Source organism: Monocercomonoides exilis (genome assembly GCF_001643675.1).
Source record: "Monocercomonoides exilis strain PA203 chromosome Unknown scaffold40-978991, whole genome shotgun sequence".
Taxonomy (NCBI): domain Eukaryota; phylum Preaxostyla; order Oxymonadida; family Polymastigidae; genus Monocercomonoides; species Monocercomonoides exilis.
In genome coordinates, this window is record NW_027150585.1 from 58,578 (window position 1) to 85,000 (window position 26,423).

Consider the following 26,423-nt stretch of genomic DNA (forward strand, 5'->3'; position numbering starts at 1 on the left):
TCATCAAAAAAACCATTCGTTAAGTTTTTGTTTATTATTTGAAGAGAGGTCGAAAAAATGGCGAGCGAAGAGAGCATGTCGATGTGTTCGACATCAAGTGGGATGACGAATGAATATGCTCAAGCAGAAGGTTTCAGTAAACTGGAAACAGTTGGATTTTCATTTTTTTCACCTCTTTACCATCAACCGAAACATCCGAGCAAAACGTGGGAAATTTTCGTCTGGGCATTCACAGTGCTTCAGATGGTTACACTCAGTTTCTTTCGAATTGACGTTTCCACGCAAAAAGTGAACACAGTTTCTTTGGTTTGCGATTTTCATCTTTGTATTTTTTCCTATGTGATTTGTTTATCATTCCACAATCCTGAACTTGATGAATGTATATTTTTGGGGTTAAATTTTTTATTCATGCGACTGTTAGTGCGTTGGCTTTCCAGATGGAACGTCTCTTGGATATTTGGCAGGAAATTACGTTTCGTTTGTAATAATAGGATGCGCAGGATATTTGGCATTGCTCATTATATACATAGCGGTTACAGCGATTTTTCAAGGCGTTATTTCAGGCTCGCAGCCGTGGGTCATTTCACTTTTGCGCTGGCTTGTGAACTTTACATACACCATCTTGTTTATCCCATTGACTTCAATATGCATAGCAATATTTGATTGCTATAAATCCGAAGGGCAAATGGTCCATCGGGGATTTGAAGGCAGTTGCTCGGGTTCATTGTTATCGTTTTTGGGATTTATTGTGTCAATGCTGGTACTTATTGTTCTTCTTTTGTCTTCAATTTTTGTAAACAGCATGATTTTCAACCACAATCCGAAGCATGGTGGGCTATGGTCATCTCCAAGTGGGCTGTGGCAAGCGGTGGACTCGTCACTTGTGTTTGGATGTGTGTTTGCGATGAGAACGCTGATTGAATGGCCATTCTGGCGCGGAGTGGTTACTGTTGGATCTTCTCTAGCGATGATGGTGTATTTCGTGTATATTCAGCCGATATACAAACTGAATGGAAATCTGCTGATGGGCAGTAAATGGTGCATGTTTGGATGCTTGAGACTTATTGACGAAATTCTGTATGCAATTGAAGGAGCAACAGGCAACTGGATAATAACTATTGTGCTTCAAGTTGTTGGACTAATAGCTGGAATTGTTGCTTGTGCAGTGCTGTTGCCCAAGATTTGTCGAAAAATGAGAGAGAAAAAGTATCTTTTAACAGCTTTTGGCAACCAGCTGTCAGACATTTGCACGAAAAATCCTTCTTTGGCTCTGCCTCCGCTGAAGAAGCCAGAAAGAGTGGAGCCATCACTTCGCTTTATACAACAGAAAGAATACAACTCGATGATTCATTTGACATTTGCGGATTACGTGTACACACACGCACTGAAGACGAACCCGAACAACAGCATGCTGTGCTTCCAGTATGCGACGTTTCTGTCTGCCTACCGCAAAAACTACATGAAGTCGAACACGCTCATCCAGAAGGCGCGGTCGCTTTCTCCGGGCATGTTTCTGAACTTTGTGCTGTTCTGCAAGGCGAAAGAGAACGGCGGGCGCGCAAACGGGCAGAACGGCGGGAACGGGGCAGGCAACATGACCTCGTTTGCCTTCACGACGCTGCTGGCAAAGGCAGAGAAGCACCACGAGCAGGCTGTGAGTGCGATGAAGGACTTCTTCGAGAACGCGACAGCGATGCAGCCAGACTACAAGGCGATTCCGGGTCTGTTGAATTCGATTGTGAAGAACGAGGATGTTGCGAGAAAAAGCTACGAAGAGCTGATTGCGTCGCACGAGCAGAACACAGGTGTGCTGCGGAGCTATGCGCGTCTGCTGCTGGACATATACGACGACGAAGACGAGGCGGAGATGATTCTGAACAGGGCAGAGCAGATTGAAGAGGACTACGGCTACGGCGAGTCGATGGCACATACACACGCTGGAGGCTTCCACGATGGGTCGTTTGGGATGGGCGAGGCATACGAGATGAGCGGGAGGAGAAGCGCAGGGGGAGACAGGACGGGTGCAGAGCACGAGGCGAATATGCCACGCATTGTGAGGCGGGGAAGCTTTGAGGTGAATGCAGGGAGTGTTAAGGATGGCACCAATGGAGACAAAGGAGCAGAGGGTTCTTCATTGGAAGCGCAGAATTTGGAAGGAGATCGCGAATCTCTTGCGAGAAGCGAGGCGCAATGGCAGCAGTCTTCGAGTGGCGTCAGAAGGCATCACACGTCAAATCGGAGGAGGAGAAAGAAGAAGAAGAAAGAGTCAACGATTGTCGATCTGGTGATGGGAGGACACGGAGAGCACGGGAACAAAGAAGGGAACATTTTCAGGCTGAAGTTCACAGTCATTGTTTCGCACATGATAGACATAGTTGTGCTAATCGCTGCCCTGATTGTGTATGTCGTCATGACGAATAATCACCAGAAGAACCTACAGACGCTGCGGAATGTGTGCGACTTGTCATTTCATTCAGCACGTTCAGCCACAATCGGATACAACTTCTTTATATACGACAAAAGGTACAACTTTACAGACCCGACTTCCTCAGACAAGTGGCCGGCAGGAATGATTCAGAAGAAAGATCTGTTGAAAATGATGGACGATACATCAGAAAGCCTGGCCTCTATGCTCGGCAGAATCCACCAGTCAACCACAAACTTGGAGGTGTGGGAGACGGCAGACGTCAGCACGTATTTCTTCACGATGACCACAAAGGAAGAGGAACAGGACGGAGAGACAACGGAGGTGATAGACATCAAAAGGCAGGTACTCCGCTCGTCGTCGATGTTGGAGGTGCTTGCGACTGTTTCACAGATCACTCACCATCTGTATCTATCGAACATATCTTCTCGACCTCAAGATCCTGATTATCTGTCAAACATACAGTTTTTGGTCTTCAACTGCCCTGTTCCAATTTTGGAAGGTGCGAAAAGAGTCATCATTTACTACTTCGACCTTATGAACACAGAATGCAACCAGATCATCATTGTCTTTTCTGTCATCATCTCTGCTTTTCTATTGCCTCTGACAATTTTCCAGCTTTTCCTTTTTGTGAGATTCTCTCACAAGGCAGTGAAGAATCGGATGAGGGCGTATCAGACGATGCTGGACATGCCAAAGAACAAGATGCAGAGTGTCATTCGCAGACTTCTGAGAGACGAAGACGAAGAGGACGACTTTACGATCAACATTGAGATGGGGGAGAGCATGGAGACGAGGACATACGACAACTACTTGGACAACAACGACATGCACAACGGTGATAACAACCACAATGGAGAGTTCTTGGAAGATCCCGGCGCATCTGCTCTGCGCGAAGGAGGAGGTGAAAGTGGGCAAGGAGACAGTCAATCGAAAATTGTGTGCAATTCTCTGCAGACATCTCATCTGAACGGGAAAGGGCTGGGTGAAATCAATGCGCGCTCAATGTTTGTGCGGCAGCAATCGATGGAGTCGCAGCAGAAGAGGAAAGCCTCTTTTAAGCAGGGCTCACCCGAGATGGAGCTTTCTTATGTGAAGTCAGCGTCTTCGATGCTGTCTGGTGCTGGCCCTTCTATGGATTCGATTAACGACACACCGTTTTCTCTGTCTTCTTCGAGTTCTTTGTTTGAAGAGCATCTGACGACGATTCCATCGACATCGGGATTGCAGCCGCAAATGCCAACAGTCAGCGAGGAGAACGCAAAGGGAGCACAAATGAATGAACAAGGAAATGGAGAAAGGAGAATATCACAGCCGCTGCTGACGAATATCGATGCTTCTTTGAACAATCAGAAAGCAGAGCCTGACGGAGCAGGAGGAGCAGAATCCCAGTCGAGCCGATCGAAGAACGATGTGACTCCACCCGATCATCTTTCCTTCAACGCAAACGGAATTGCGATGGGTGAGCACGAAGGAGCATCAGTTGTTGCAAATGCCACTCCAACCGGAAACGCTACAAAGACGGTTATCAACCCAATGTTTGGCGGAAATGTGCTGGCAGCACCACAGACAACCAAGCCGCTTGGCATCAACCAGTTCGACGAACTGAACAACATGTCACAAACTCCTCTTCTCATGCCACAGCTCTTTTCAAATAACGGAGGCGGAAGCCCTAACAACAATGGAAATAATAACCAGCCCCACTTTGGGCTGATGTCCACAGCCTCGTTCTCCATCCAGCACACGATGTCTGAATATGAAACGGGATCTATTTTCAACTCGACTCAGATAATGCCCCCGCTCTCACCAACAAACGTGTATCAACAGAAAAATCCAATGATGTTCGGCCAGAACCTGTCGCTTCCGCAGATCGACGTGCCAGCACCGATGCCCACTGTCTCTGAGGCACAGTTGAGGACTGATCGAAACATGTTGGATGCGAACGAGCCAATTGTGCAGACACAACAACAACAACAACCTCAAGAGCAACAGCAGCAGCAACAAAATGGGACAGTTGATTTGAAGTTCATTTATGATGACGAAGATAATGAGGAAATAGAAAGAGCCAGGCAGATGGGGATGATCAGAAACGCCGTTGAAGATGCAGCGTGGGAAGAGCAAATGGAAAAGGATATAGAGAAGCACGAAGCAGCGTACAAGCAGCTGCCAAAGCCAGTCACAGCTAAAATCCGAGTGCCAATCTTTCTGTTTGTGGTACTTGGTCTTTGTGCTGTTCTTGTTACAGTTGCTTTGGCGGTGACGTATGTTACTGGCTTCAAGCCAATCTCAGCCAACATCATTCTTTCTGGAATGCGTGCATCAATTCTGTTCCAAATCCAGTTTTTGCTGATATCCGTTCTTCAGCCTCTTCCACTTCTGAAGACCGACCAATCGATCACGTTTCCGAGAGCAAACAATCCAGTCATGCACAACTCGTCCCATTGCTCTGGTGATCCACTCATTGCACGCAACATGCTGGTTCCGATGTCCAATTACTTCGATGCGGTGCATTTGGGGTGCCACTTCGGCGATTCGGAGTATTCGCACGCAGACGATGTCACATACGATGCAGTGACTGTGTCGCGGATGAAGACAGAGTTCAATGTGAAGACTCTGCTAGCAGACACTGAGTGCTTCCTGGCTGAATCTGATGATTGTTCTCAGGTGGATCCAATGCGGATATATGGAGTGCATGGAAACCTTTATGGACTCACCTCACTTCTGGCGCGGATGAGGATAAATGTGGAGAGGATTTCGAAGATGGATGTTGAGAACATCACGTATTTAACCCCTGAAGCGCGATTCATTCTGAATGGACTCAGAAATGATATTGTGGGAGGCATAAACAAGATGACGAACATGATTTTGACTGAAGGAAAGGAAGAAGTGCAGGAGTCAGTAACCATTCTGATTGCTGTTATTGTTGCATTTTGTGTTTTGTATTTAGTATCCATGTTTGGGAACGGGTTGATGTGGATAGGGGAAATCGCGTTTATCGAAAATGCCTCTGAAAAGCTGTTGGATTTGCTGCCTATCAAAGAAGGCGAGAAGGAGATTGTGATGATGCCGTCGATGGTGACAGGGCACGACTCGTTCGACAAAGGAAGAGAGGCAATTCTGGACTATGCGCAGCAGCTTATCACGTCAATCAACCAGAACGAGCCTTATGAATCATTGGTAGCAACGTTTTTCCAGCTTTCGTCTACGGCGTTTGCTGTCTTCAACGAGGAGGAGAGAGAAATGGCAGCGAAGAACTATGAAGGGATAGAGAGGCACAAGCGAGAGCATTTGCTGTTGAGGCAGCGGCTGACGATGATCGCAGACCTGCTTCGCTCAAAGAACGATGCAGCGAAGGCAGTTGGGAAGAGGAAGCTTGTTTCGCTGTTTGACATGCACTTCACCGACGAAGACATCAACTTTGCAGACACTTGTTTCGGGATGGATGATAACAATCAGAATAATAACGAAAACGACAATGACAACAACGACGATTTGTAATTGTGACTGGTTGCGTGTGCGTGTTTTTTTATTTGTGTGTGTGTTTGCGTTTATCTTTGTGCTTGTGCTTGTGTTTTTAGACATTTAATCTTCTTTTCTTTATTGGTAGTTTCAAAAATTTTTAAATCCATTTAAATAAATCTAGTGAAATGGGTATCAATTTTTGAAGTTTTCTTCTCTCTCGCTCTCATTCTTTTTATAGTAGTTTTTTAGATTTTTTTTAACATTATCTTTTTTTCCATTGAAAATAATGCCTCTTATTCATTGAAAGTGTCTGTGAAGGAACTAGTACTTCAAACTTTACCTCTCTCCTTTTATATGTGTGTAATTTTGGTTTATTTGTATATCTTTAGCTATCTGAAGAGAAATTTGGATATATTCATTGAGAAACTTTATAATGTTTTGTTCGCGTCAAATTTTCTAGTTTTTATTTTTAATTTATTTTATTTTTTTTCGTATTTCTTTGAGAGTGAATCAAGTTTTTTCCCCCCACTTTCAAACAACAAATTAATATTTTCATTTTGCATCCATTTTTGTTGTAACATTTTTTTTTTGAATGTGTTAAGTTCATTTTCATCCCAATTGTTTCTTTTTTGCTTTTGCTGTTTTATTTCGGTTATGCTAAAAAGCATAAAAGTCGCATAACTTTTAATTGTTGTACATCACATTTATATCACCCAGAATTAGAAATTTTTAAAGTTTTATGTTTTATGTGGATAGTTTGATTTATTAATTGAATTTTTGTTTTGTTTGTTTTATTTTTTCGAAATCAACATGCACATTTGATGGAGTTTTCATTTGACGCCAAATTAGGATTTGTTTTTCTCTCTGAAAAAGGTTGTGTTACCGTTTTTGAATATTCAAAAATTGTTGCATTTAATGCTTTTTATTGATGAAGTTTGAATCGAGCTTTTTTTTTAATTGTCATTCGCAAAGGTTGTTTTAATGAAGAATAAGTTTATTTGAAGAAGAAATGCTTCATTCAACAAACTCGCTTCATTTAAAAATTCTTAACATCGTTTAATAAGGCAATTTCGAGTTGTAATAATCTTATCACAATTTATTTGATTGTAATTTTGAAATGAAAAAATAATATCTAGAAAAATCATTTCATTATTATTTTCTTTCTTTCTTTTATTTTTTGAAGTTATTTTCTTTCATAATTCATCGTTTTGTTGAAAACTTATCAAAAATTGATGTTCAAGGAACTTAATGTTTGAATAATCGAAGAATGAATGAGAGTCAATAATTTATCATAAAATTAGTTTTTCAGCTGTTCCCAAAGAATTATCAACTGAAATGATCGACGCCAGATTTACGCACAAACTGAAATATGTTTTTGAAGGTGTTTTTTTTTTTTTTTTTTTGACTTCGAAGACATTTTAAAAGAAAAATGCATCCTCCTTTTTGAATTTGTATGAAAATCATGCTCTGAATGATATTCACTTATGAGCTGTGTTTTCTCCGAATTTTAATGAGTTAAATACATTTGCTAAGTGATGCTGGTTAGTTGATATTTTTCTCAAATATCTTCATCAGGGTAACTTCCTCTTTTGATCATTGCTCTGTTCTTTTCAATGGTCTCTCTGTGTTGAATTCGTGTGCTCACTTGAGATGAAAGAACAAAAAGAAGAAGATCTGTATTCTTCGCAGATACATTAAAAATTGATGTTTGACAGTTGAGAAATTGAAAAACAAACATTCTGCGCCTGTGCACATAAAACAGAAGAGCCAGATCAGCCAAGCTGAGGAAGAGAAACTCAATTTTGGAAAGAGTGTTTATTCTGCTTTATGGACTGTCTTGGAAGAATCAGATGTGATTGGAGGTATGCCCAGTTGTGAATTTCGCTGAACATGCGTTGATTCTAATTGCTAATGAAATCTTCCATTTGAATCGGAATCAATCCAGAAAGACGAGGGATTGATGTGATGTTTGACAAACAAAATTTATATTTCAATGCCTCAGCGTTTGATAGATATCGTTGAAGATGAATGGAGTGCATCCAATCTCTCCAATGGCAGATTGCAGCAACACGAAAGAATACCCCCAAAAAACAACATCCAAAATTGATGTCTCCGTCTTCATTCCAAAGAAACAGAAATTTGATTGGACTTCTTTCTTTCCTCCAAAACCCCATTCTCCCATTCATTTGCAGAGAAATAACCTTGCTGGAGTGTATCTCATGGAAAAGTCGTCTTCCTCCTTCTTCTCCAAATCTCATTTCAACTGAAATGAAAATGTCCCTGAATGAACAAATCTGTTTTTAACATCCAATCAAATGAATAAATTTCCTTTTGATGTTTCACTCTCAATGAACTGAAGAATCTCCATCATTTCTGTTGGAGCTGAAATTCATCCTTTTCTTCATGGCACAAGATTATTTGGCTATTGGTGCATTGGAGCCTTGATTTTCTTCCTCTCTTCAAGCATGTTCTCCATGTTCAAAATCATGTTCTTTTCTTTTCTTTTGTTCAGACAATTTGTGATGATTTTCAGATTTTCATTTCTTTTCATCTTTCGCAACCCAATGATCCATTGACAGATGATTTCAAAATGCAACAATCCACAAAATATGTCAAATGCTCAGGCACCATCTGTTCTTGTTTTCTACATCATTCTTCTCTATAAAAATCAACTAAAAACATCTTCCTTACGCTCATTCAATCTGTCAAATTTATTTTTCTCTTTGCTAAAGTATTTGCTATTAATTCCATTGGTGAAAAAGATGTGATTCAAAAAGTTAATGAATTTTTTTAAAAAAAACGATATTCATCAAATAAATTGTTGGTTATGATCAAAAATAAACAAAAGATTTTCATTTTCTGCCATCATTCAACCAATTCTTGTGGCTTTTTTGCACTTTCTTTTGCAATTCTTTTTATATAACAAAAATAAAACAGATTAAATTGCTATCATTTTAGGACTGCAAGATAATCAACGATGTTTGTATTTATCTTTTATTTTGTTATTTACAAGGCTTTTCCACTATTTATGAATATTTTTTATAACAAGCTGGATGAGTTTGCCAAATGCTGATAAATGTGAAAAAGGAGTTCAGACTATGACCAGAACCAAGAAGTTTTCAAGTTTGTGCATTAATTTGGATTAAATAATTCTGAACATAATTTTTGTTTTTTTAAATTCTATTTGAAGAATTGTTCCATGAGCTTAAGCGTCGCAGAAAAGATAAGCAAAAACAGAAAATCGAAGAGATGAATAGATTAATTGAAGAAATGAATGAAGTAGAATTAAAATCAATTTTCACAAAAGAACTGTTCGATAAAATGTCAAAAATGATTAATGAAAAGAAATTGTCATTGGAAAAGGCAATTGTGCTGTTGAAGCATGTTGGATGTTGCGAAATGCTGAAACATATTTCATTTTATTCTTTTGATAATTCATTATTGAGCAAAAGAATGAAAGAGATGACGATTGATGAAAATGAGAAGAAAAAGGATGAAAAGCATTTGGCTGATCTCTGTGAATGTTATGCTTTGCTGAATGACAAAGAATTTCCTGAAGAATTGATACCAATTTGTTTGCCTTGTCTTCTGAAAGTTGCCTCGAAGAAAGAGAGAAACAAGGAGACTCAAAAAGAAGTTGAAATGGCGTTGCTGGCTTTGGGCAATATTGGATTTTGGGTTTGAGAACATTTTTCCATTTTGATATTGTTGAATTGCATTTTCCTCTTTTTTTACATAGGAAATGAGAAGAGAACTGTATTTGAATGAAATCAAAGAAATCATCAAGTATCATCAAGAGCATCACAATCTCACTCATCTTGCATATGGATGCGCTTGGAAGTTCTTGTATAATAGGTATTTCAACGACAGAAGCTTGGAAGATGTTATTGTGAATGAACTTCATTTTGCAAGAGAATCAAGAAGAGAACTGGAAGAACTGACAAAAAGTGTGGATTGGAAGAGAAAAGACGAGGAAAAAGGAGAAAGGGAAGCGAAGGAAGCACTTGCTTTCTGGAGATGGTTTTATGTTATAGATTTTTACTTTAACTTCTGTGAATTGTGGAGCGTAGAATGGGAAGGATTTATCAGCAGCATTGTTCAAGTGTTTCGAGCATCAAGGGGCAATCACAAAGATATACACGATAAATGCTTCGATATACTTAGATATGCTGCTGATATTAGAAATGTGAAAATTGATGACTTGCTGAAAAGCGGAGCTATCGGGGCTGTTGTGGAGGAGATTCAGCAGCCAACAATTAATGATGATTTGATAAAGAATTGTTATTATTTCTTTTTGAATTTTTCAGAAAGACTGAAAGAAAAGGATGATGGAGAAACGGACGAAACAAAACGAAAAGAATTGAAAAGAAAGATATTTGAAAAGATGGAAGAAGAAGGATACGAAGATGTCATGGCAAGCTTTCACAAAGTATTTGAAATTCTTTACAGAAAAATTTATCCTAGAATATCGTTCGATGTATCTGATAATTTTGTAAATGTTTAACCAAATTCTTTTCAACAAAAATTGAAACTCAAAAATTATATTTTCTTATCTTTTTTATTCATTTCACAAAATGGGAGGAAAATAAGAATTGGATGATTTTATTGATTTTATTTCCTTTTTCAAAAAAATAAAAAAATATGACATTCTTTTCTTTTCAATTTGTTCCATCAAGAATCTTCGTTGAATGGATCATAGCACTCCATCTTCTTCAACAAGATTCATTTTTATTTTAATTCATTCAATTGTTCAGTTATTGCATCTTGAATCCTCTGGTTTCCTTTGTTAATTCTCTTTCTCATTATAATTTCAATGAAAAATCGAAGGTGAAGGAGAAGAATACAAAAGAAATGAAGAAAGAAATGTTTGTTGAAGAAACCTGTTATCAACTTCTTTTGTTCAAAATAAAACAGAAATAAATCTGATGACAAAGAAGAAGAAGAAAAAAAATGAAAATCTTATTCAAAAACTGCTTGGCTGAAACAAGTCAATCTCGATTGAATTCTATCTCTGTTTTTCTTTCTCTTTTGCTCAGAAATCTTCAATTGAAATTCATCCAATTTTTGTTTCATTGCCCTTCCCTCCCATTCCATCCATCATCTGAAAGTGACTCAACCCCAATTCATCTGAGTTGTGTGTTGTCTTCTTTGTCGAAACAGAAAGTTGAAGAAGAAGAAGAAGAAGAAGAAAAGGAAGATCGCAAATGTTGAAATGAAGGCAGATGCTGTGTGAATGTTTGAATGAGGGAGGGAGAGTGTGTGAGTGACGTCGAAGTGGATGATGAGAATGAGAAGACTGAATGAAATGAATGAAGAACACACAATTTTTGTTGAATATTCTTCGTGTTCAACTGAAAATGTTGCTTCAGAACGAAATCTTTTCTCTTTTCTCTTCTCTTCTTATCTTTTCATATTTGTTTTTTCACATGCTCGCTTTCTTTCGTCTTTCTTCTTCAAGTTTTCTTCTTTTCTGAGATGAGATGAAATGAATGGAAATGTGTTGAACATTCGCTTCACAGACTCCAAAGATAATCTGATGAGTATTTTGACAGCTGCAAAAATTTTGACTTTTCTGCCAAATCAGGAAGAATTGCATGAAAGCTCGTCATGACATCTTCATATCCTTCTTCTATCCATTCAAACATCTTTCTTTTGATCGACTTTCTTTTCGCTTCTTTCTTTTCATCATCCTTCTTTTCATTCAATCGCCTTGAAACATTCAAAAAGAAATACAAGCAATCATACACAATTTTATCTTCCAAAGTTGATTGCTTCATTTCTTCTGAAAATGCATCAACAGCTCCGCTTTTCAGCAAGTCATCAATTTTCACGTTTCTATTTTCTGCTGCATTTGTTATAGAAAAAAAGCACCAGTTGCTAACTTTTTTGGAATTATCTCTGAATTCTCGAATCATTTGAACAAAGCTGGATAAAAGCTTTTCAACTTCTTCGTTCCACAATTTGCACGAGGTAAAGTAATTATCAATATTATAGATCCATTTCCTGAAAATAAGCAATTCTTTCGCTTCTTTTCCTGTTTCTTCTTTTCTCTTCCAATCCACATCTCTTTTCAGTTCTTCGATTTCTCTTCTTGCTTCTCTCGCAAAATGCAGATCATTCACAAACACTTCTTCCAAGCTTTCGTAGTTGTGAAATCTTTTTATCAAAAACTCCCAAGCAGACTGATAGGCAAGTCGTGTCAGATTCTGATGTTCCTGGTGATATTTGATAATTTCTTTGATTTCATTCCCATACGACTCTTTTTCGACCTGCCAACATTAAAAAAAAAGATGGAGAAAAAATATAACATCAAAAATTAAATAGAAATTCTCAAACCCAATATCCAATATTGCCCAAAGCCAGCAACGCCATTTCCACTTCCTTCTGAGCTTCTTCGGTCTCGTCTTTCTTCAATGCAACTTTCAGAAGGCAAGGCACAATGATTGAAAGAACTTCACCAAAAATGTCATCTTCACCCAGCAAAGCATAACATTCACAGAGATCTGTAAGAATTTTTTCGTTTATTTCTTCTTTCTTCTCATTTTCATCAATTATCATCTCTTTCATCCTTTCTCTCAATAACGAATAATCAAAAGATTCTAAGTAAATTATTTTCAGCTCTCTGTAATACCCAACATGCTTCAATAACACAAGTGCATTTTCCAATGGTAACGTCTTTTCTTCAATTATTTGGTGAATTTTATCGAATAGTTCTATTGTGAAAATTGATTTTAATTCTTCTTCATTCATTTCATCAATTAATCCATTCATTTCCTCCATTTTCTGCATTTGTTCATCTTCTCTGCAACGTTCAAGCTCATCGAACAATTCTGCAAATAGAATTAAAAAATCAAAAAAATCTTTAATAACCGTTTAATCCAAATTAAAGAACAAACTTGAAAATCGTTCTGTTTTTGTCATCATCTGCATTCTGTCTTCAGATGCATCATTTGGCAAACTCATTCTGTTTGTTCCAAAAAATATTCAAAAAGAAGGGCAAAGCTTGGTAAATAACAAAATAAAAGATAAATACAAGCATGGTTGATTATCTTTCAGTCATAAAATGATCGCAACACAAACCGTTCTGTTTTTGTTATATAAAAAGAAGTGCAAAAGAAATTGCGAAGAAGCCCCGAGGATTGGCTGTATAAGGCCAGAAATGGAAATTTTTTGTTTATTTTTGATCTAACCAACAGATTATTTGAAGAATGATGGTTTTTCAAAAAAAAATCATTAACTTTTTGAATCACATCTTTTTGTCCAACGGAATTAATAGCAAATGCCTTATCAAAGAGGAAAAGAAATCTGGCAGACTGAATGAGCGAACGGAAGATGTTTTTAGTTGTTTTTTGTGGAGAAGAATGAGTCTGAAAACCAAAAACAGATGGTTGTTGATGGTTTGACATATTTTGTGGATTGTTGCATTTTGAGATCATTTGTCAATGGATCGTTGGGTCATGAAGGATGAAAAGAAAAGAAATTCCGAAAATCATCGCAAATTGTCTGAACAAAAGAAAAGAAAAGAAAAGAACATGAATATGAACATGGAGAACATGCTTGAAGAGAGGAAGAAAATCAAGGCCCCAATGCACCAATTGCCAAATAATCTTGTGCCATGAAGAAAAGGAATGAAGTCCAGCACCAACAGAAAAGATGGAGATTCTTCAGTTCATTGAGAGTGAAACATCAAAAGGAAATTTATTCATTTGTTTGGATGTTAAAAACAGATTTGTTCATTCAGGGACATTTTCATTTCAGTTGAAATGAGATTTGGAGAAGAAGGAGGAAGACGACTTTTCCATGAGATACACTCCAGCAAGGTTATTTCTCTGCAAATGAATGGGAGAATGGGGTTTTGGAGGAAAGAAAGAAGTCCAATCAAATTTCAGTTGCATCAGAATGAAGAGAACAGCTTCTTTTTTGAACAATACTCAGTAAATTATTTCGTATACTGCAATCAACCGTTGGTGAGTTTAGATGCTTTCCGTTCATCTTCAACGACGTCTATCAAACATTGAGTCATCAAAAAATAAATTCAGTTTGTCAAACGACGTGTCAATCTGTCATCTTTCAGCTATCAATTCCAATTCATTTTGGAATTTCTGTTTGCATTTGATTTTTAATCTTTATCTTGATGAAACGTTTAACTCAAGTGAGTGTTGAAACTGTCCATTTGCTCATCATATGATAGGAAATGAGACACTTTCAGCTCAGCTTCACGAATAATAAAGAATCAAATGCTCCATTTTCCATGAAGAGCAGTTTACGTCGAAAAGGCTCAGAATCGTCCCAGACATCACCTGCGATATCATAATCATCTTCCTATTTTTCTTCTATTGCATTATCATTGTTGCTATCACAATTTCCATTGTCATTCTTTTCATCAGTTTCTTCTTCCTCCCCTCCGCCGCGATCAAATTCTTCTTCGAATTCTTCATTGCATCCAACTTTTGCATCTTTGCTGAATCATTCAACAAAGTAGACAACTAAATGCTCAAAACATATCACTTTATTGGCTTCAGGAAATGCAAACAAAGAAATTGAAAAAATGATAATGATAATTTGGAAGAAAGGAAAAAGAGCAGGTCAGAAACAGAAATAGAAGAGTGTGACGAAGACGGTGATAAAACAGATCGAAAAGGATTGAAAAGGGAGATATTTGAAAAGATGGAAGAAGAAGGATACGAAGATTGCATTTTTGGATTATGCAATTACAAAGTTAAATCATTATTTGATGAACATATTTTTGTACCAAATGTTGAACGTTTATTTGTCCATTATTAAATAACAAACTTTTATTTTTTTTATTCACTTTATTTTTTTTTCTTTTCACTTCATTCATCTTTGAGTATTGCATTTGTTCTCATCTATTTGTGTGTTCAAGAAATATAAATATGCTCTTTCATTCCAGTTATTTGTTCTGAAGCATCAATAAAAAGAAAACTTGTTTGAGGAAAAAGATGTCAAGCTTTGAAAACGAAGCTAAAGGAAATTTGAAGAAATGAGATAGCATTGAATACAAGGGGAAAAAATAAAATATTAAAATGATGTTACCATTCGAAAATAATGAAACTTATTCAAACATTCACAATACAGTCGGTGCCAATTCCGATCCTACGTGCAAAGCACGAACCAAGAGAGAGAAAGAGAGAATGCAATCATTTTTCGAAGTTGTTTAATATATCTTCAATTGAAGACCAAATATATTTAACTATTCGTTGAAACCAGGTATTTGGCAACATATTTAGAAATTTTCTTATGAAATAACGAACAAAGAAAATATATTTTGTTTTAGTATCATTATTTGTATCGTTAAAAATAATCGATATGAAGCAATTCTACAAAAAGAAGACTTCAAGTTTATTCGTCAAAATGGTGTGAAGGCTGGAGTTTTATGCTGCAGTTGTATTTTGATTAGAATGTTTCTCTAATGCGTTTCTCTTTCGAATTGAATGAAGGAGAAATCTCTCTGTGGGGGCGGGGTGATCGAAACATTTTATATCGTTGCAAGAAGTTGATTTATCTTTTTTTTCATCGTCTTTGAGTATTTCAATCATTCTCTTTACTTTTTTTCTCGACACCTTTTTTTCCTTTGCTTGTTCTTTATTCATCAATTCATTAAGTTCTTGTCGACAATGTTTATTCTTAGAATTCTTTTCAGAAGAAGATGAAGTTGGTTTATCAATTTTCGCAAGCTGCTTTTGAAGAAAATACAAATGCTCTTTTGTTGATTTAATTTGTTTCATTTGCTCTGATTCATCCATCTCATTTGCTCCTTCTGTTGGCTTTTCTTCAGCTGTGTTTTCGTTTGTTGAATATTTTCTGTGACTAACAATCAATGTTGGATGTTCTTTTGTTTTTTCAGAATCTTTTAGAGATGAATATTTTGAAGGTTGTGAAGAAGGTAATTGTTTGTCGCTTTGAGGAGAATAATTCCAAAACAACTCTTCTCTTCAATCTCGCGACGAAACAGAAGTTTCAGAATTGCATTTATGATTTTGTATTGGGGATCCAGATATGCGATCCAAAACTGGGGCTGCAGCAACAGGCCATACGCCCGTATTTATGAACGCAGCTTGTATAGTCGAAGGCATTATCGCAGCAGCAATTGCTTCAGGGAGTGTGTCGGCAAGGGATGATCTGCATGAATGAATTGAAAACGGAGAAGGAATTTGAAAATTGTTATAAAGCTAAGTTTTCAAAATAAAGAAGATGAGTGAATCTCATGGTTGAAAAAGATGAGTCATGTTGGGAGGAAAGAATTTTATAATTGTGTTGTGTTCCTCTGTGGAATTTGCAACAGAATTGTCTGAATGTGTTGCATGATTATCCATTAGGAACAGGGCTTTTTGTGTCGCTGTTAGCTTAATTTTGGACACGATCCAGGGAATCCAGTTATTGATCACGATGCTTCAAAAAATCTCTTTCGTAATCCATCCCTATGAGGAAGGAAGCACTTCAATACCGAAAGACGTAAGTGCAGGAAATTCTTCGGGTAAACATTTTGTCGGCCAAAGAAGAAATTTTCTTGGAGATGATCCATCTACACATACACATAAACACAACATTGAATTTTGCACTTTCGGAGGAGCTAAAAAAGATGGAGGAAATTGATTTTTCGGGCTAACAATCAGTTTTCTTGAACTTTCATTCAAATTCAATGACGTTTCATCAAAATTAAATATTCTCATTGAATTAATGTTTTTTATGTATATTACGTCAGATTATTCTCCAAACCATTGTCTGACATTCTCCTGCGATTCAGCTTCGATTTTTGATAATTCGATGGGACTCGACACTGCTGCTTGTGTAATTTCACTTCATCAAAATAGTTTGCATGTGTTCTTATCATTGAGTTTTTTTGGCTCTTTGTTTTCATTATATTCTTTTTCTAGAATATCTGCACACAAAGGAAAAAATTTATTTAAAGAAAAAAATCAAAAAAAATAAAACCTAGTTATGCACATCATGAACTTAAATTGTTTCTTTTTCTGATTATTTCACAAGGACTTGATTTTCAATTATTTCGAGCTGGAGCGCATTAATTGTTATAGGATTCCCATCTGTTCCAACATCTCTTCCTTCCTTCTCTGCTTTTCCCCCTCTGAACCAAGCACATTTCGAAATTATGTTTTCGCCAACAACGGTTCGCTATTTCAGTGAATAATCAATGTGTAAAGCAAATATATATTTGGTTGTTGAAGGAATGGAACGATATTTGCTGGATGCGAGTTCGCGATGAGGTTGAAGAGGATAAAGTTATGTTGAGTTACTCATGATAGACGTGGTATGATCAAATGAATAATCATTGAAACTTTTGATTAGTGATGTATTTGTTAATTTTTTAATTTTTATAATTTATTTTAATTCGTAATAAAACAAATTAAATTATTTGGATTTATTTCTTTTTGTTGTGAACACAAAAAATAAAAGATTCATTGGTTTCAAAAACATCAGCCAAAATAATGAATTGTGTTCTTGTTGTTTCTTTTAATTGATTAATGATTATTCCAGATGCAACTGCCTTGGAAATATCTTTAAAAAATTCAATATAGAGATAATTTTACAGAAATGAACAAGATCAATGTTTATGCAAGGATCGGGTTTCGCACCAAGGATCGGCTTTGGCACTGACAGTAACTTGACAAATACAAAAAGAAAAATAAATAAATAAATAAATAAATAAATAAATAAATAAATAAATAAATAAATAAATAAATAAATAAATAAATAAATAAACCTAGTTATTTTGCATCACCTTCAACAATGCTCCAAAAGCAGCAGATGCGTCAGGAATGAAAAGATGCTACGAATACACACGAGATAGGATGGCAGACACTTTGTGGTCGATCGATGCAATCAGCGGCTGTGTTTGTAGAGAAAGCTTGTCTTCGATCTGGTTCACTCGCTCGCTCAGTGAAACAAGCTGAAGAAGGCGTGGTTTTTTTTTTTTTAATTATTTTGTAAAAAAAAAAGGAAATAAATAATAAAGGATGGGGAAAATGAGATAAATAAAACGAAAATTGATTAAAAATAAATAAATATACAAAAAGATAAAAAAAAAAATGCATTTATTTCTTATTTCTCTCTCTCTCTCTCTCTCTCTCTCTCTCACCCAACCAACCAACCAACCAACCAATTCCTCCTCCTCAATTCCACACCGTCTGTTCCTGCCTTTCTCCCTCCGCAAACATCCCATCTGAATCATAATCTTTCATCAGCACTCCTTCCAAAGGGCGCCCCGCCTTCAGCCGGCTGAAGCCAGCAGTCGACACAGCAGCAGAAGGAGAACAGAGCAAAGGCGCTTGGGAGTCATGCGGATGAAGTTGGGAAGAAGAAGAAGAAGAAGAAGAAAGATAGGATGGTTGTTTTCGAAATGAAGAAGAAGAATAAGATGATGAAGAAGAATGAAAAGGAATTCCTATTTCTTCTGGCTTTGCAGCTGAATTTGCAGAGGAGTGGGAGAAATAAACAGGAGGTTGGAGTCTTGTCACAGAGCGAGAGGGAAGTTGGAAGTATTGCTTGTTTGAGGGGGTTGTGAATGGCGGATAAGCAGAAGAAGAAGAAGAAGAAGAAGAAGAAATAGAAGAAGAAGAATATGGAGAAGGAGAAGAAGAGGGGAAGGAAGAAGAAGAGGAGGAGGAGGAAGGAGGAAGAAGAAGCGAAGGAGGAGGAGGGGGAGGAGGATATGCAACTGAGGATGTTGGCATTCTCTCTTCAACTGCATTCTCAGAATAGAATCTGGAGGAAGAGGAAGAGGAAGAAGAAAACGGAGAAGGAGAAGGAGAACGAGAAGAAGAAGAAGAGGAGGAGGAGGAAGAAGAAGGAAAAGAAGGACGCAAATAATTCACTCCAAAAGGACGATGCGCAGAAAGCCAGCGAGACGAAGGAGGAGCAGTCGAAGTTGTCTGCATTGCAATGGGCAGCTGGTCAAACCCTTCTGAAAAAAAATATTAGAATTTAAATGAGAATTAAATTGTGAATTTCAAAAAGAATTCAAATGAAAATTTAATTGTTATTCAAATTGTCAAAAAAAGATCGTGAATAAAATGGTGAATTTAAATTAAAATCAAAAAAAGAATTTCAAAAAGAATAAAAATAAGAATACAAATTGGAATTTAAATGCGAAATAAAAATAAGAATGCGAATTCAAACGAGAATTTGACTGCAAATTTGGCTGCATTTGCATTCGGCTCAATCTCTGTGTCTGATACGGCTTTTCTTCCTGTTCGTATTTTAAGCTTTTTCTTTGTGAATCCAAATGTGTTTGTGCTAATCGCTCTGTTTTGCGAGGCGTTTGAAGACGAGAAGCAGAAAAAACATTCATTTCGCCTCGTTTTGAGTTAAATTTTTGATTTTCTTTGCTTTTTTTCTGGTTTGTTTTGAGAGAAGAATGATGTTTTGTATGTTTTTTATTGTGAGAACGAGAAAAACGAGGAGAAAGAGAAGAAGAAGAAGAAGAAGAAGAAGAAGAAGAAGAAGAAGATGATGATGATGATGATGGTGATGGTGAAGAAGAAGATGAATGTGAATGTGAATGTGAATGTTTGTGTGAAGTGGAATGATAACTTTTATCAAAATTTGGTTTTTTGCTGCTTTTTCTGCTTAAAACGTCTTTTGAAGATGAAAAATTGTCAGATTGAGATGAAAAATACGAAGAAGTTGTGGAAGTAGAAATCGAAGAAGAAGAAGAAGAAGAGGAAGAAGTTTCACTTAATTCATCACGATCATGATCATCTTCTTCTTCTTCTCTAATATGATGATGATTTTTGTGATATTTGCTATGTTTGCGATGATGCCTCTTCATCTTCTTATTCTTTTCATTCTTCTTTCTCTTTCTCTCTTTCTCCTTTTCCAAGTCATCATCATCATCTTCTTCTTCTTCGCTTTCATCCAATCCATTTCTTCTTCTTCTTCTTTCTGAATGATTTTTATGACGTTTCCATTCATTTTCTTTCACATTTTTTGATTTGCTTGATTTAAACTCTTTCCTTTCTTCTTCTTCTTTCTCTTCTTCTTCTTCTCTTCCCAAAATTTCTGGTTTTTCTTCTCTTTTCCCTCTGTTTTTCGTTCTCCTTTTCGTAGCTTTCCCTTCTCCTTCCTCTCTTTTCTTCAGTGTGTTCTTCAATTCTTCCATTTCACTTTGCATTTTTCGTGTTTCATTCAAAATGTCTTCTTCTAACTGCTTCTGCTTCTGCCTCAACTCATTTATTTCTTCCTCTTTCTTTCTGTTTTCTTCTTTCAATCTCCTTTCTTCCCTCCTCCTCCTCCTTTCTTCCCTTTCTTCTTTCTCCTTCTTCTCCTTCTCTTCTCTCTTTATCTCTTCTTCTTCCTCCTCTTCTTCTTTCTTCTTCTTCTTCATTCCCATCGTATTCATTCTCGTTCTCGGCACTTTCATTTCTGTTTGTCTGTCTGAAACAGACACAACTGGACTCAACGAAGACAAAAGCGCAGACAAAGGCGGGGTTCCCACTGAAGGCTGGGAAAAGAGAGAAGAAGAAGAAGAAGAGGAGGAGGAGGAGGAAGAAGAAGAAGAAGGCGAAATGAATTGATTGGAAGGGGTGGAGACAGATGAGAAAGAAGAAGGCTGAAAAGAAAGAGATTTAACTGCTGAAGTAGCAAAAGAAGAAGAAGAAGAAGCAATTTTCTTGTCTTCTTCTTCTCCTTCTCCTTCTCTTTCTCTTTCTCTTTCCTTTTCTGTCTGAATGTGTTCTGGCGGTGTTAAAGTGTGAAATGGAGTGGGAGAAGGGTAAGAAGGAAGAGAAAAGGCATCCGGAGTGGCTTCGACATTTAGCTGAGTTGAGGAATATTTTGAAGAGGAGAAAGAAGAAGAAGAAGAAGATGATGATGATGATGATGAAGGAGAAGGTGTAATGTGTATTGATCGAGGTGTATGAACACGTGGAGTGGTAGAAGAAGAAGAAGAATTCGAAGGTTTAACAGCAAAAGGAGGAGGCGGCGGCGGAGGAAGCAGAAGTGTTGCATGTGGAACAAATGGCGTGGGTTCACACGAAAACACAGAAGGAACAACACCAAATTCATTTTGCGTGTTTAGCGCACTGCTTTGCAGGTTTCTATTGCTTTTAACACTTTTTACGCTTTTTATGCTTTTTACACTTTCTCTTTCTTCTCTCAGAGTTCGATGCGTTTTGATTGTATTTGCAGCATCTTCTGCCTCTTTGTGTGAGCGATGTGTTCGAGTGGGCAAAGCAGAAGAAGGTGAAGGAGAAGGAGAAGAAAAAGAAGAGGAGGAAGAGGAGGAAGAGGAAGAAGAATCAGGTTTTTTGTGTGAAGTGCGTGGATGCACAGATGAAGTGAGGGATTCAGGCAAAATGGAGTGCTGAAGCATTGTTTGTGTGTTTCTCTGCTTCACTTTGGAATGTCTGGCTGTTGAAGAAAAAGCAGATGATTTGTGAGAATTTTGAGATCTGTTTGTTTTTGGTGTCATATTTTTCGATTTATTTCGTTCATTTTCTTTCTTTTTCCATCCTTTTCTGTTGTCATCATCTTCTTCATTTTCTTCATCTTCATCTTCAAATGACGCTTCCATTCCAGACAATCCATCGCTTATTTCTTCTTCCGAAAGAGGAGATTTCAAATGGCTGTAATGTTTTTCTTCGAATGATTCTGAAGAAGACTCATAAGAAGATGCAGATGTTGTGGTATCTGCTGAAATGCCAGAAATTGAAGCTGATTTCTGAAAGCTCACAGTTTTTGTTCTATGCAACACAGGCGAAGGAGAGAATTTAGGTGCTTTCAATGAAGAATTTAGATCGTATTCGCTCGAAGAAGAAGACGATAAAGAACTTGAATCTGAATCAGAATTTGAATCGTCATCTGAAGAAGAAAGTGGCTTTTTACGAGTCGAAGATGAACTCTGTTTTCCCATCTTCACTGAAGGTGTTGGAGGAAGATTTTGAGCAGTGTGAGAAGCAGGAAATGATGGCAAACATGGAGAAGAATGGTGAGGCAAAGGTCTTTCAACTGGAGATGTTGAATTAGGAAGTTTCGGAGCAGGTGAAGAATAAGTGCTTTGCAAAAGCATTGGCTTATGCGTATTTTGATCTGTGATTTCGCGGTTTGTTTGCGGCAATTCAGAATAAGATTCAAATTTATCGTTTAAAATTCTTCTTTCAGAATCTTGTTCTGGAGAAAAGGTCGGTAAATCATAATCAGGAGGTGTTGCTGTTATTGCAGTTCGCCAACCGGGAAATGGGGAAGGAACTTCATCACCCCCTTGGCCATTCTTTCGTGGATTTGCAAGATCTTCGAAATGAAGTGGTCTTGAGGTAGTAGTTGCTTCTCTTCTAGACCTTGGGGTCTTTTGTGATTTTAAACTTTTTCTGCTTTCTCTATCCATCGTTTAACTTTATTGGGTATGTTGCAATAAAAAAGTTTAAACTTGACAAAAAGCGTATTAAGGACTTTGATCAAAGATTATTGTTTAAGATGAGCCTCACCGATCAGAAATTGAAAGAAAACATTCAATCACAACTCGGCAGATTAACAAATCAACTTTCTGATTTGGATGAAATGAAAGATGACATGGAGCCTGATGAATACGAATCGATGAAAGAAGATACAATGCAACAATTTAAAGAATTCAGCGATTCTCTTACAAAGATGGCAGAAGGCGATATGACATTGATCGATGAATTGAGTTCAATGCGTCTTGCCATCCAGGCTGCAATTTCAGCTGCCTTTAAGACACCAGAAGGTTTTTTAATTTGATAATGTTTTTTGAAGCTTGCGCATTTATTAAATGCTTTCTCTTATTTTCAGTTATCAGGCTGTTTGCTAAGCGTGAGCCTGCTCAATTGCGTCAGCATTTGGAGCAACACAAGGTTTTATTCCTCCTTCACTTTTTTTTTAAAATTTTCATATTTTGTCAATTTTGTGTATGCTCCTTAGAGAGATTTTCATTTGCAAAAAATATCAGAAGATGTTTATAATGCGCGTGCTGTTGAAATTCTTGTTGCTTTGAAAGGTCTTGGAGAGGCTCTTACTCCAGCTGAAGAGGAACTTTTGAGTAAGCATGGTAGCGATTCAATGGCTCAGTTCGCAGTCGCAACTGATAAATTAGGTTTGAATTTAGTATTCTTTTTTGTTGCTCTGTTTTTACTGATTGAAAATTTCACTTTTCTCCGTACTTATCATTATTCAAAATTTTTTTACAAAAAATTTTTTCACTGAATCTCAACTTTGTTTTTTAATATTTATTTTATTTTATTTTATTTTATTTTATTTTATTTTTTCAGGAGAAGGAGCTGTCCTGAAGGCAGCTGGATCCCAAGTCCGTTCTGCACAGAAGAAAGAGTAAATATGATAATTCATAAATACAAACATCACAACATTCTTAGAATTTTTTTTTTTTTGAAAATTTGGTTTTATTTTTATCATTAAATTAATCTATTTTTCTTCTCATCTTCTTTTTATTCATCTTCCTCAACAAGAGGCGAACTTGTTTGTGTTTATGAAGGAAATATGAATAATGTGAAGAAAAGGAACAAAAATGGTCTCTGAGATAAAAATTTTTGGTGGAAAAGAGAGGGAGAAAATGTCATATGAATAGATAAATAGAAGATACAATGAGAACAACTCTGAATGGTGGTGAAATAAAAAATAAAATAAAAATAAAAATAAAAAATAAAAGGAAGAGAAACAAAAAGAAAGTGAAAGTGTTTGAAAAAGAGAGGGAAAAAATGAAGAAGAATAAGAAGAAGATAGTTAAAAAGTGAGTAACAATTCAATATGATTAATTTTTTTTTGTTAAAAAGAAAAAAACCACCATATAAAATGACTAACATATAAAAATAGAAACGTCCAACAGATCATTCTATATTTTATTATTATTATTATTATTTATTTGATTTCACTCCATTTAAATCAAATGAATTTCCTTTTATTTAATTATGTTTTAGAGATCAATATGTTTATCTGTTCTAATATTGTTTGTGTTCCCTTCATTATTCTTCTCCTTCTTCTCTTTTTCTTCTTCTCCTTTCTTCCTCTTCTCTTCCTGTTCCATCTCCTTCTCTCTCAAAAACTCTTCCTCCGCCTTCCTCTTCTTCTCCATTGTCTCCTCCAGCACCTCCTTCTCAAAGCATTCGTTCATCCATTTAACCTGCTGGTTAAACTCCTCCACCACATCGCCATACAACCCATCAAACGCATTCCCTTCCTCCTCAAACAAAAGCAGCCTCGACTTACACCCCACTTTCTGCAGAGAAGTAAAGCAATTCACACTCTCCCCTACTGGATATTGCTTGTCTTTGACTCCGCAGCTGATCAATTGCGGTGTGTTCCATTTCCCTTTCCCTTCCATTCGGCAGGGCGACTGCTTGTCAAACACCTCCCTCGCTTCATACGGGTTCTTTCCTTCAAATTCGCTGCTCAGAAACAGCTGGTTGTCGGAATAATAATAAAAACCTGTCAAATCCCACACACACGAGCGAGTCAAAATCACATTAAATGGGTTTTTCTCTTTTTTCACCTGTGACTGAAACACATTTGCCACATACCCGCCATACGAACAGCCCAAAATAGCAGTCTTTTCTGGGTTGATGTATTCATAGGCTGTTATCAAATACTCCCTCACTTTCAGCACATCAAAAGGAGCAGTTTCGGACCAGGAGGAAATAACTGAGCTGCGGAATTTCCTTCCATACGATTCGCTCCCATGATAATTTGGCAGGGCAACTGCTATTCCCTTTTGGGAGAATGGGTGCGGAGACTGAAAAGCGGAAAATTCGTCCGCCCAGCACGAATGCGGGTGTTTATTGGCAATGATCAGAAGAGGAATGGACTGTGGCTGGGTCAAATCAGCATTCTCGGGTGGAATGTACCAGAAATGGAATTCTTCATTGTTTTTGCCTTTCACAGTCAAATCAAGCATATCGTGTATGACTGGATATACATCTTCTATTTTCTGTTTGTTTATGTCTGTTAACTGCTTCTCTTTGAGTGAAGAAACAGAACATGAATAAACATCATTGGGATGAGAAGAAGAGGACTTTAAATAAATCAGTTGATCATTGCCAACAAAATGAGGCTGGCTGACTGAAAAGAAAGGAAGAGAGATTTTGATCGTGCCATCATCTGCATCGATAATGCTGGCATATTCTGAGAAAGAGAGAGAGAAAGAGAAAGAGAGAAAGAGAAAGAGAAAGAGAAAGAGAGAAAGAGAGAAAGAGAGAGAAATAGAAGAATACAAATATTAGCATTAATGTAATGAAGAAAATAAATAAATAATTAATAATTATTCATAAAATGATAGGCAAATAAAATATTATTCAAAAAAATAATTTTGACAAAATATATTTCTCATATTTCTTTCTGTCTCTTTCTCTTTTATAAAAATCATAAAAATAAATTCAAAAATATTATTTTCTTCTTCCTCTCTCTCTCTCTCTCTCTCTCTCTCTCTCTCTCTCTCTCTCTCTCTCTCTTTCTTCTATCTCTCTCTCTCTCTCTCTCTCTCTCTGTCTTTCTCATCCAATCACACTTCTTCCTTCTCTATATGCCGTGAACACCAGCCAATTCCTGTGATACGCACTCCACTCGAGTGTCTCTATCTTGTACTCCATCGTCGGCAGGTATTCCTTCTTCTCTCTCGTAAACAGATCCACCACTGCCACAAGCGGATATTCCCCTTCGTCAGCATCAGAAGAGGTTGACAAATAAGAAAGAAATCGCCCCGTTGATGAGAAATTCGGAGTGTGTTTCATTCCACTCTCCCCCATTGTCAGACACATGTTGGTTCCTTCTTTTTCTTCTTCTCCTTCTTTATTCTCCTTCTCTGCAATGTGATACAAATAAAGATGCTTTCTAATAGACCTCTGCGCTTGCTCCTTCGGCGCCATCGAATAGCAGATCAAGTCCTCGTTCGGAGAAATTGCAAACCCATCATCCACATCTCCATTAAACTCCGAGCACACATCCACAGGCGCTGCTGAGAAGTCGTAGTGAACTTCGCCTTCGGCTGGTGCTGTTTGCTTCACCCGCACAAAGAACAAGTGGGTGACTTTGCCCTAATTGAACAAAGAAATAGGAATTATCAAAATATTGAGAATGATCAAAATATTAAAATTTGAAATTCATTTGTTATTTTTTTTAATAAAACAAATAATAGCAACAGAAAAAGAAATGTGTTGAATAGATAAAAAAATTTTTTAAAGATCAAAAGCAAACGTCTGTAAAGCGATCATTTTTGTAAAGCGGTTCAGAATCAAATGCAATTGCATCTGATTTGTATGGTGCTTTTTGGTTATCAAAATCCCTTGTTTGAGTCATTGTCATTTCAGGATAAACTGATGCTGTAAAAGCAAATACGTTCCCTTTTTTGCTCCAGTGAAGAGATGAAATTGGCAATGGGTAAGTTACTAAAACTGTTTCAGTTTTCTTCGCAATGTCATATAATCGAACGGATTTACTACCATCGTTGCTAGTTGTGAAAAGAAAACTTTTTGAGTCTGGTGACCAAATATATTGCGAAGGTTTCAAAAGTTCAAATTCAGCAATTGTTTCAGGATTTTGA

At 37.0% G+C, this 26,423-nt stretch overlaps 6 protein-coding genes across 6 annotated transcripts in view; 3 read left to right on the forward strand and 3 right to left on the reverse strand.

The window, feature by feature from the left end:
- Positions 1 to 57: 57 nt before the first annotated feature.
- MONOS_9560 (uncharacterized protein) lies at positions 58 to 5,923 on the forward strand (the record flags this gene model as incomplete). The annotated part of the gene is made up of 2 exons (XM_067880073.1): positions 58 to 306; positions 422 to 5,923. 2 exons carry the CDS (start codon positions 58 to 60, stop codon positions 5,921 to 5,923), a joined length of 5,751 nt encoding a protein of 1,916 aa, XP_067722653.1.
- A 2,803-nt stretch (positions 5,924 to 8,726) lies between these two features.
- MONOS_9561 (uncharacterized protein) lies at positions 8,727 to 10,496 on the forward strand. The gene is made up of 4 exons (XM_067880074.1): positions 8,727 to 8,866; positions 8,937 to 9,010; positions 9,078 to 9,565; positions 9,627 to 10,496. The coding sequence occupies exons 2-4, from the start codon at positions 8,941 to 8,943 to the stop codon at positions 10,389 to 10,391; spliced, it is 1,323 nt and encodes a 440-aa protein (XP_067722654.1). The 5' UTR covers positions 8,727 to 8,866; positions 8,937 to 8,940; the 3' UTR covers positions 10,392 to 10,496.
- An 862-nt stretch (positions 10,497 to 11,358) lies between these two features.
- Positions 11,359 to 13,074, reverse strand: MONOS_9562 (uncharacterized protein). The gene is made up of 4 exons (XM_067880075.1): positions 12,968 to 13,074; positions 12,784 to 12,889; positions 12,224 to 12,717; positions 11,359 to 12,156 (listed from the first exon to the last, which is right to left on the reverse strand). The coding sequence occupies exons 2-4, from the start codon at positions 12,848 to 12,850 to the stop codon at positions 11,401 to 11,403; spliced, it is 1,317 nt and encodes a 438-aa protein (XP_067722655.1). The 5' UTR covers positions 12,851 to 12,889; positions 12,968 to 13,074; the 3' UTR covers positions 11,359 to 11,400.
- A 4,619-nt stretch (positions 13,075 to 17,693) lies between these two features.
- On the reverse strand, positions 17,694 to 22,247 carry MONOS_9563 (uncharacterized protein; the record flags this gene model as incomplete). Its single annotated transcript, XM_067880076.1, has 3 exons — positions 17,694 to 17,813; positions 18,049 to 18,827; positions 19,043 to 22,247. 3 exons carry the CDS (start codon positions 22,245 to 22,247, stop codon positions 17,694 to 17,696), a joined length of 4,104 nt encoding a protein of 1,367 aa, XP_067722656.1.
- A 62-nt stretch (positions 22,248 to 22,309) lies between these two features.
- MONOS_9564 (putative protein LZIC) lies at positions 22,310 to 23,400 on the forward strand. The gene is made up of 4 exons (XM_067880077.1): positions 22,310 to 22,604; positions 22,670 to 22,731; positions 22,799 to 22,970; positions 23,146 to 23,400. Exons 1-4 carry the CDS (start codon positions 22,337 to 22,339, stop codon positions 23,205 to 23,207), a joined length of 564 nt encoding a protein of 187 aa, XP_067722657.1. The 5' UTR covers positions 22,310 to 22,336; the 3' UTR covers positions 23,208 to 23,400.
- MONOS_9565 (putative peptidase S9) overlaps positions 23,300 to 26,423 on the reverse strand; it is a gene marked incomplete at its 5' end in the record, with an annotated part of 3,377 nt that continues 253 nt past the window's right edge. The window contains 3 exons of the mRNA XM_067880078.1: positions 23,300 to 25,009; positions 25,392 to 25,917; positions 26,078 to 26,423. The exon at positions 26,078 to 26,423 is cut by the window's right edge and continues 80 nt beyond it. Coding sequence (XP_067722658.1) covers positions 23,805 to 25,009; positions 25,392 to 25,917; positions 26,078 to 26,423 — 2,077 coding nt within the window. The 3' untranslated portion in view covers positions 23,300 to 23,804. The remainder of the gene's footprint in view (positions 25,010 to 25,391; positions 25,918 to 26,077) is intronic.

Bases quoted from the DNA above. Each gene is read 5' to 3' on its own strand.
- MONOS_9561 (XM_067880074.1), top strand. From the start codon at position 8,941: ATGAGTTTGCCAAATGCTGATAAATGTGAAAAAGGAGTTCAGACTATG. The intron at 9,011-9,077 runs GTTTGTGCATTA...TTCTATTTGAAG, and splicing joins CAGAACCAAGAAGTTTTCAA to AATTGTTCCATGAGCTTAAG. The intron at 9,566-9,626 runs GTTTGAGAACAT...TTTTTTACATAG, and splicing joins TGGGCAATATTGGATTTTGG to GAAATGAGAAGAGAACTGTA.
- MONOS_9562 (XM_067880075.1), bottom strand. From the start codon at position 12,850: ATGAGTTTGCCAAATGATGCATCTGAAGACAGAATGCAGATGATGACA. The intron at 12,718-12,783 runs GTTTGTTCTTTA...TTCTATTTGCAG, and splicing joins AAAAACAGAACGATTTTCAA to AATTGTTCGATGAGCTTGAA. The intron at 12,157-12,223 runs GTTTGAGAATTT...TAATGTTGGCAG, and splicing joins TGGGCAATATTGGATATTGG to GTCGAAAAAGAGTCGTATGG.
- MONOS_9564 (XM_067880077.1), top strand. From the start codon at position 22,337: ATGAGCCTCACCGATCAGAAATTGAAAGAAAACATTCAATCACAACTC. The intron at 22,605-22,669 runs GTTTTTTAATTT...TCTTATTTTCAG, and splicing joins TGCCTTTAAGACACCAGAAG to TTATCAGGCTGTTTGCTAAG. The intron at 22,732-22,798 runs GTTTTATTCCTC...TATGCTCCTTAG, and splicing joins AGCATTTGGAGCAACACAAG to AGAGATTTTCATTTGCAAAA.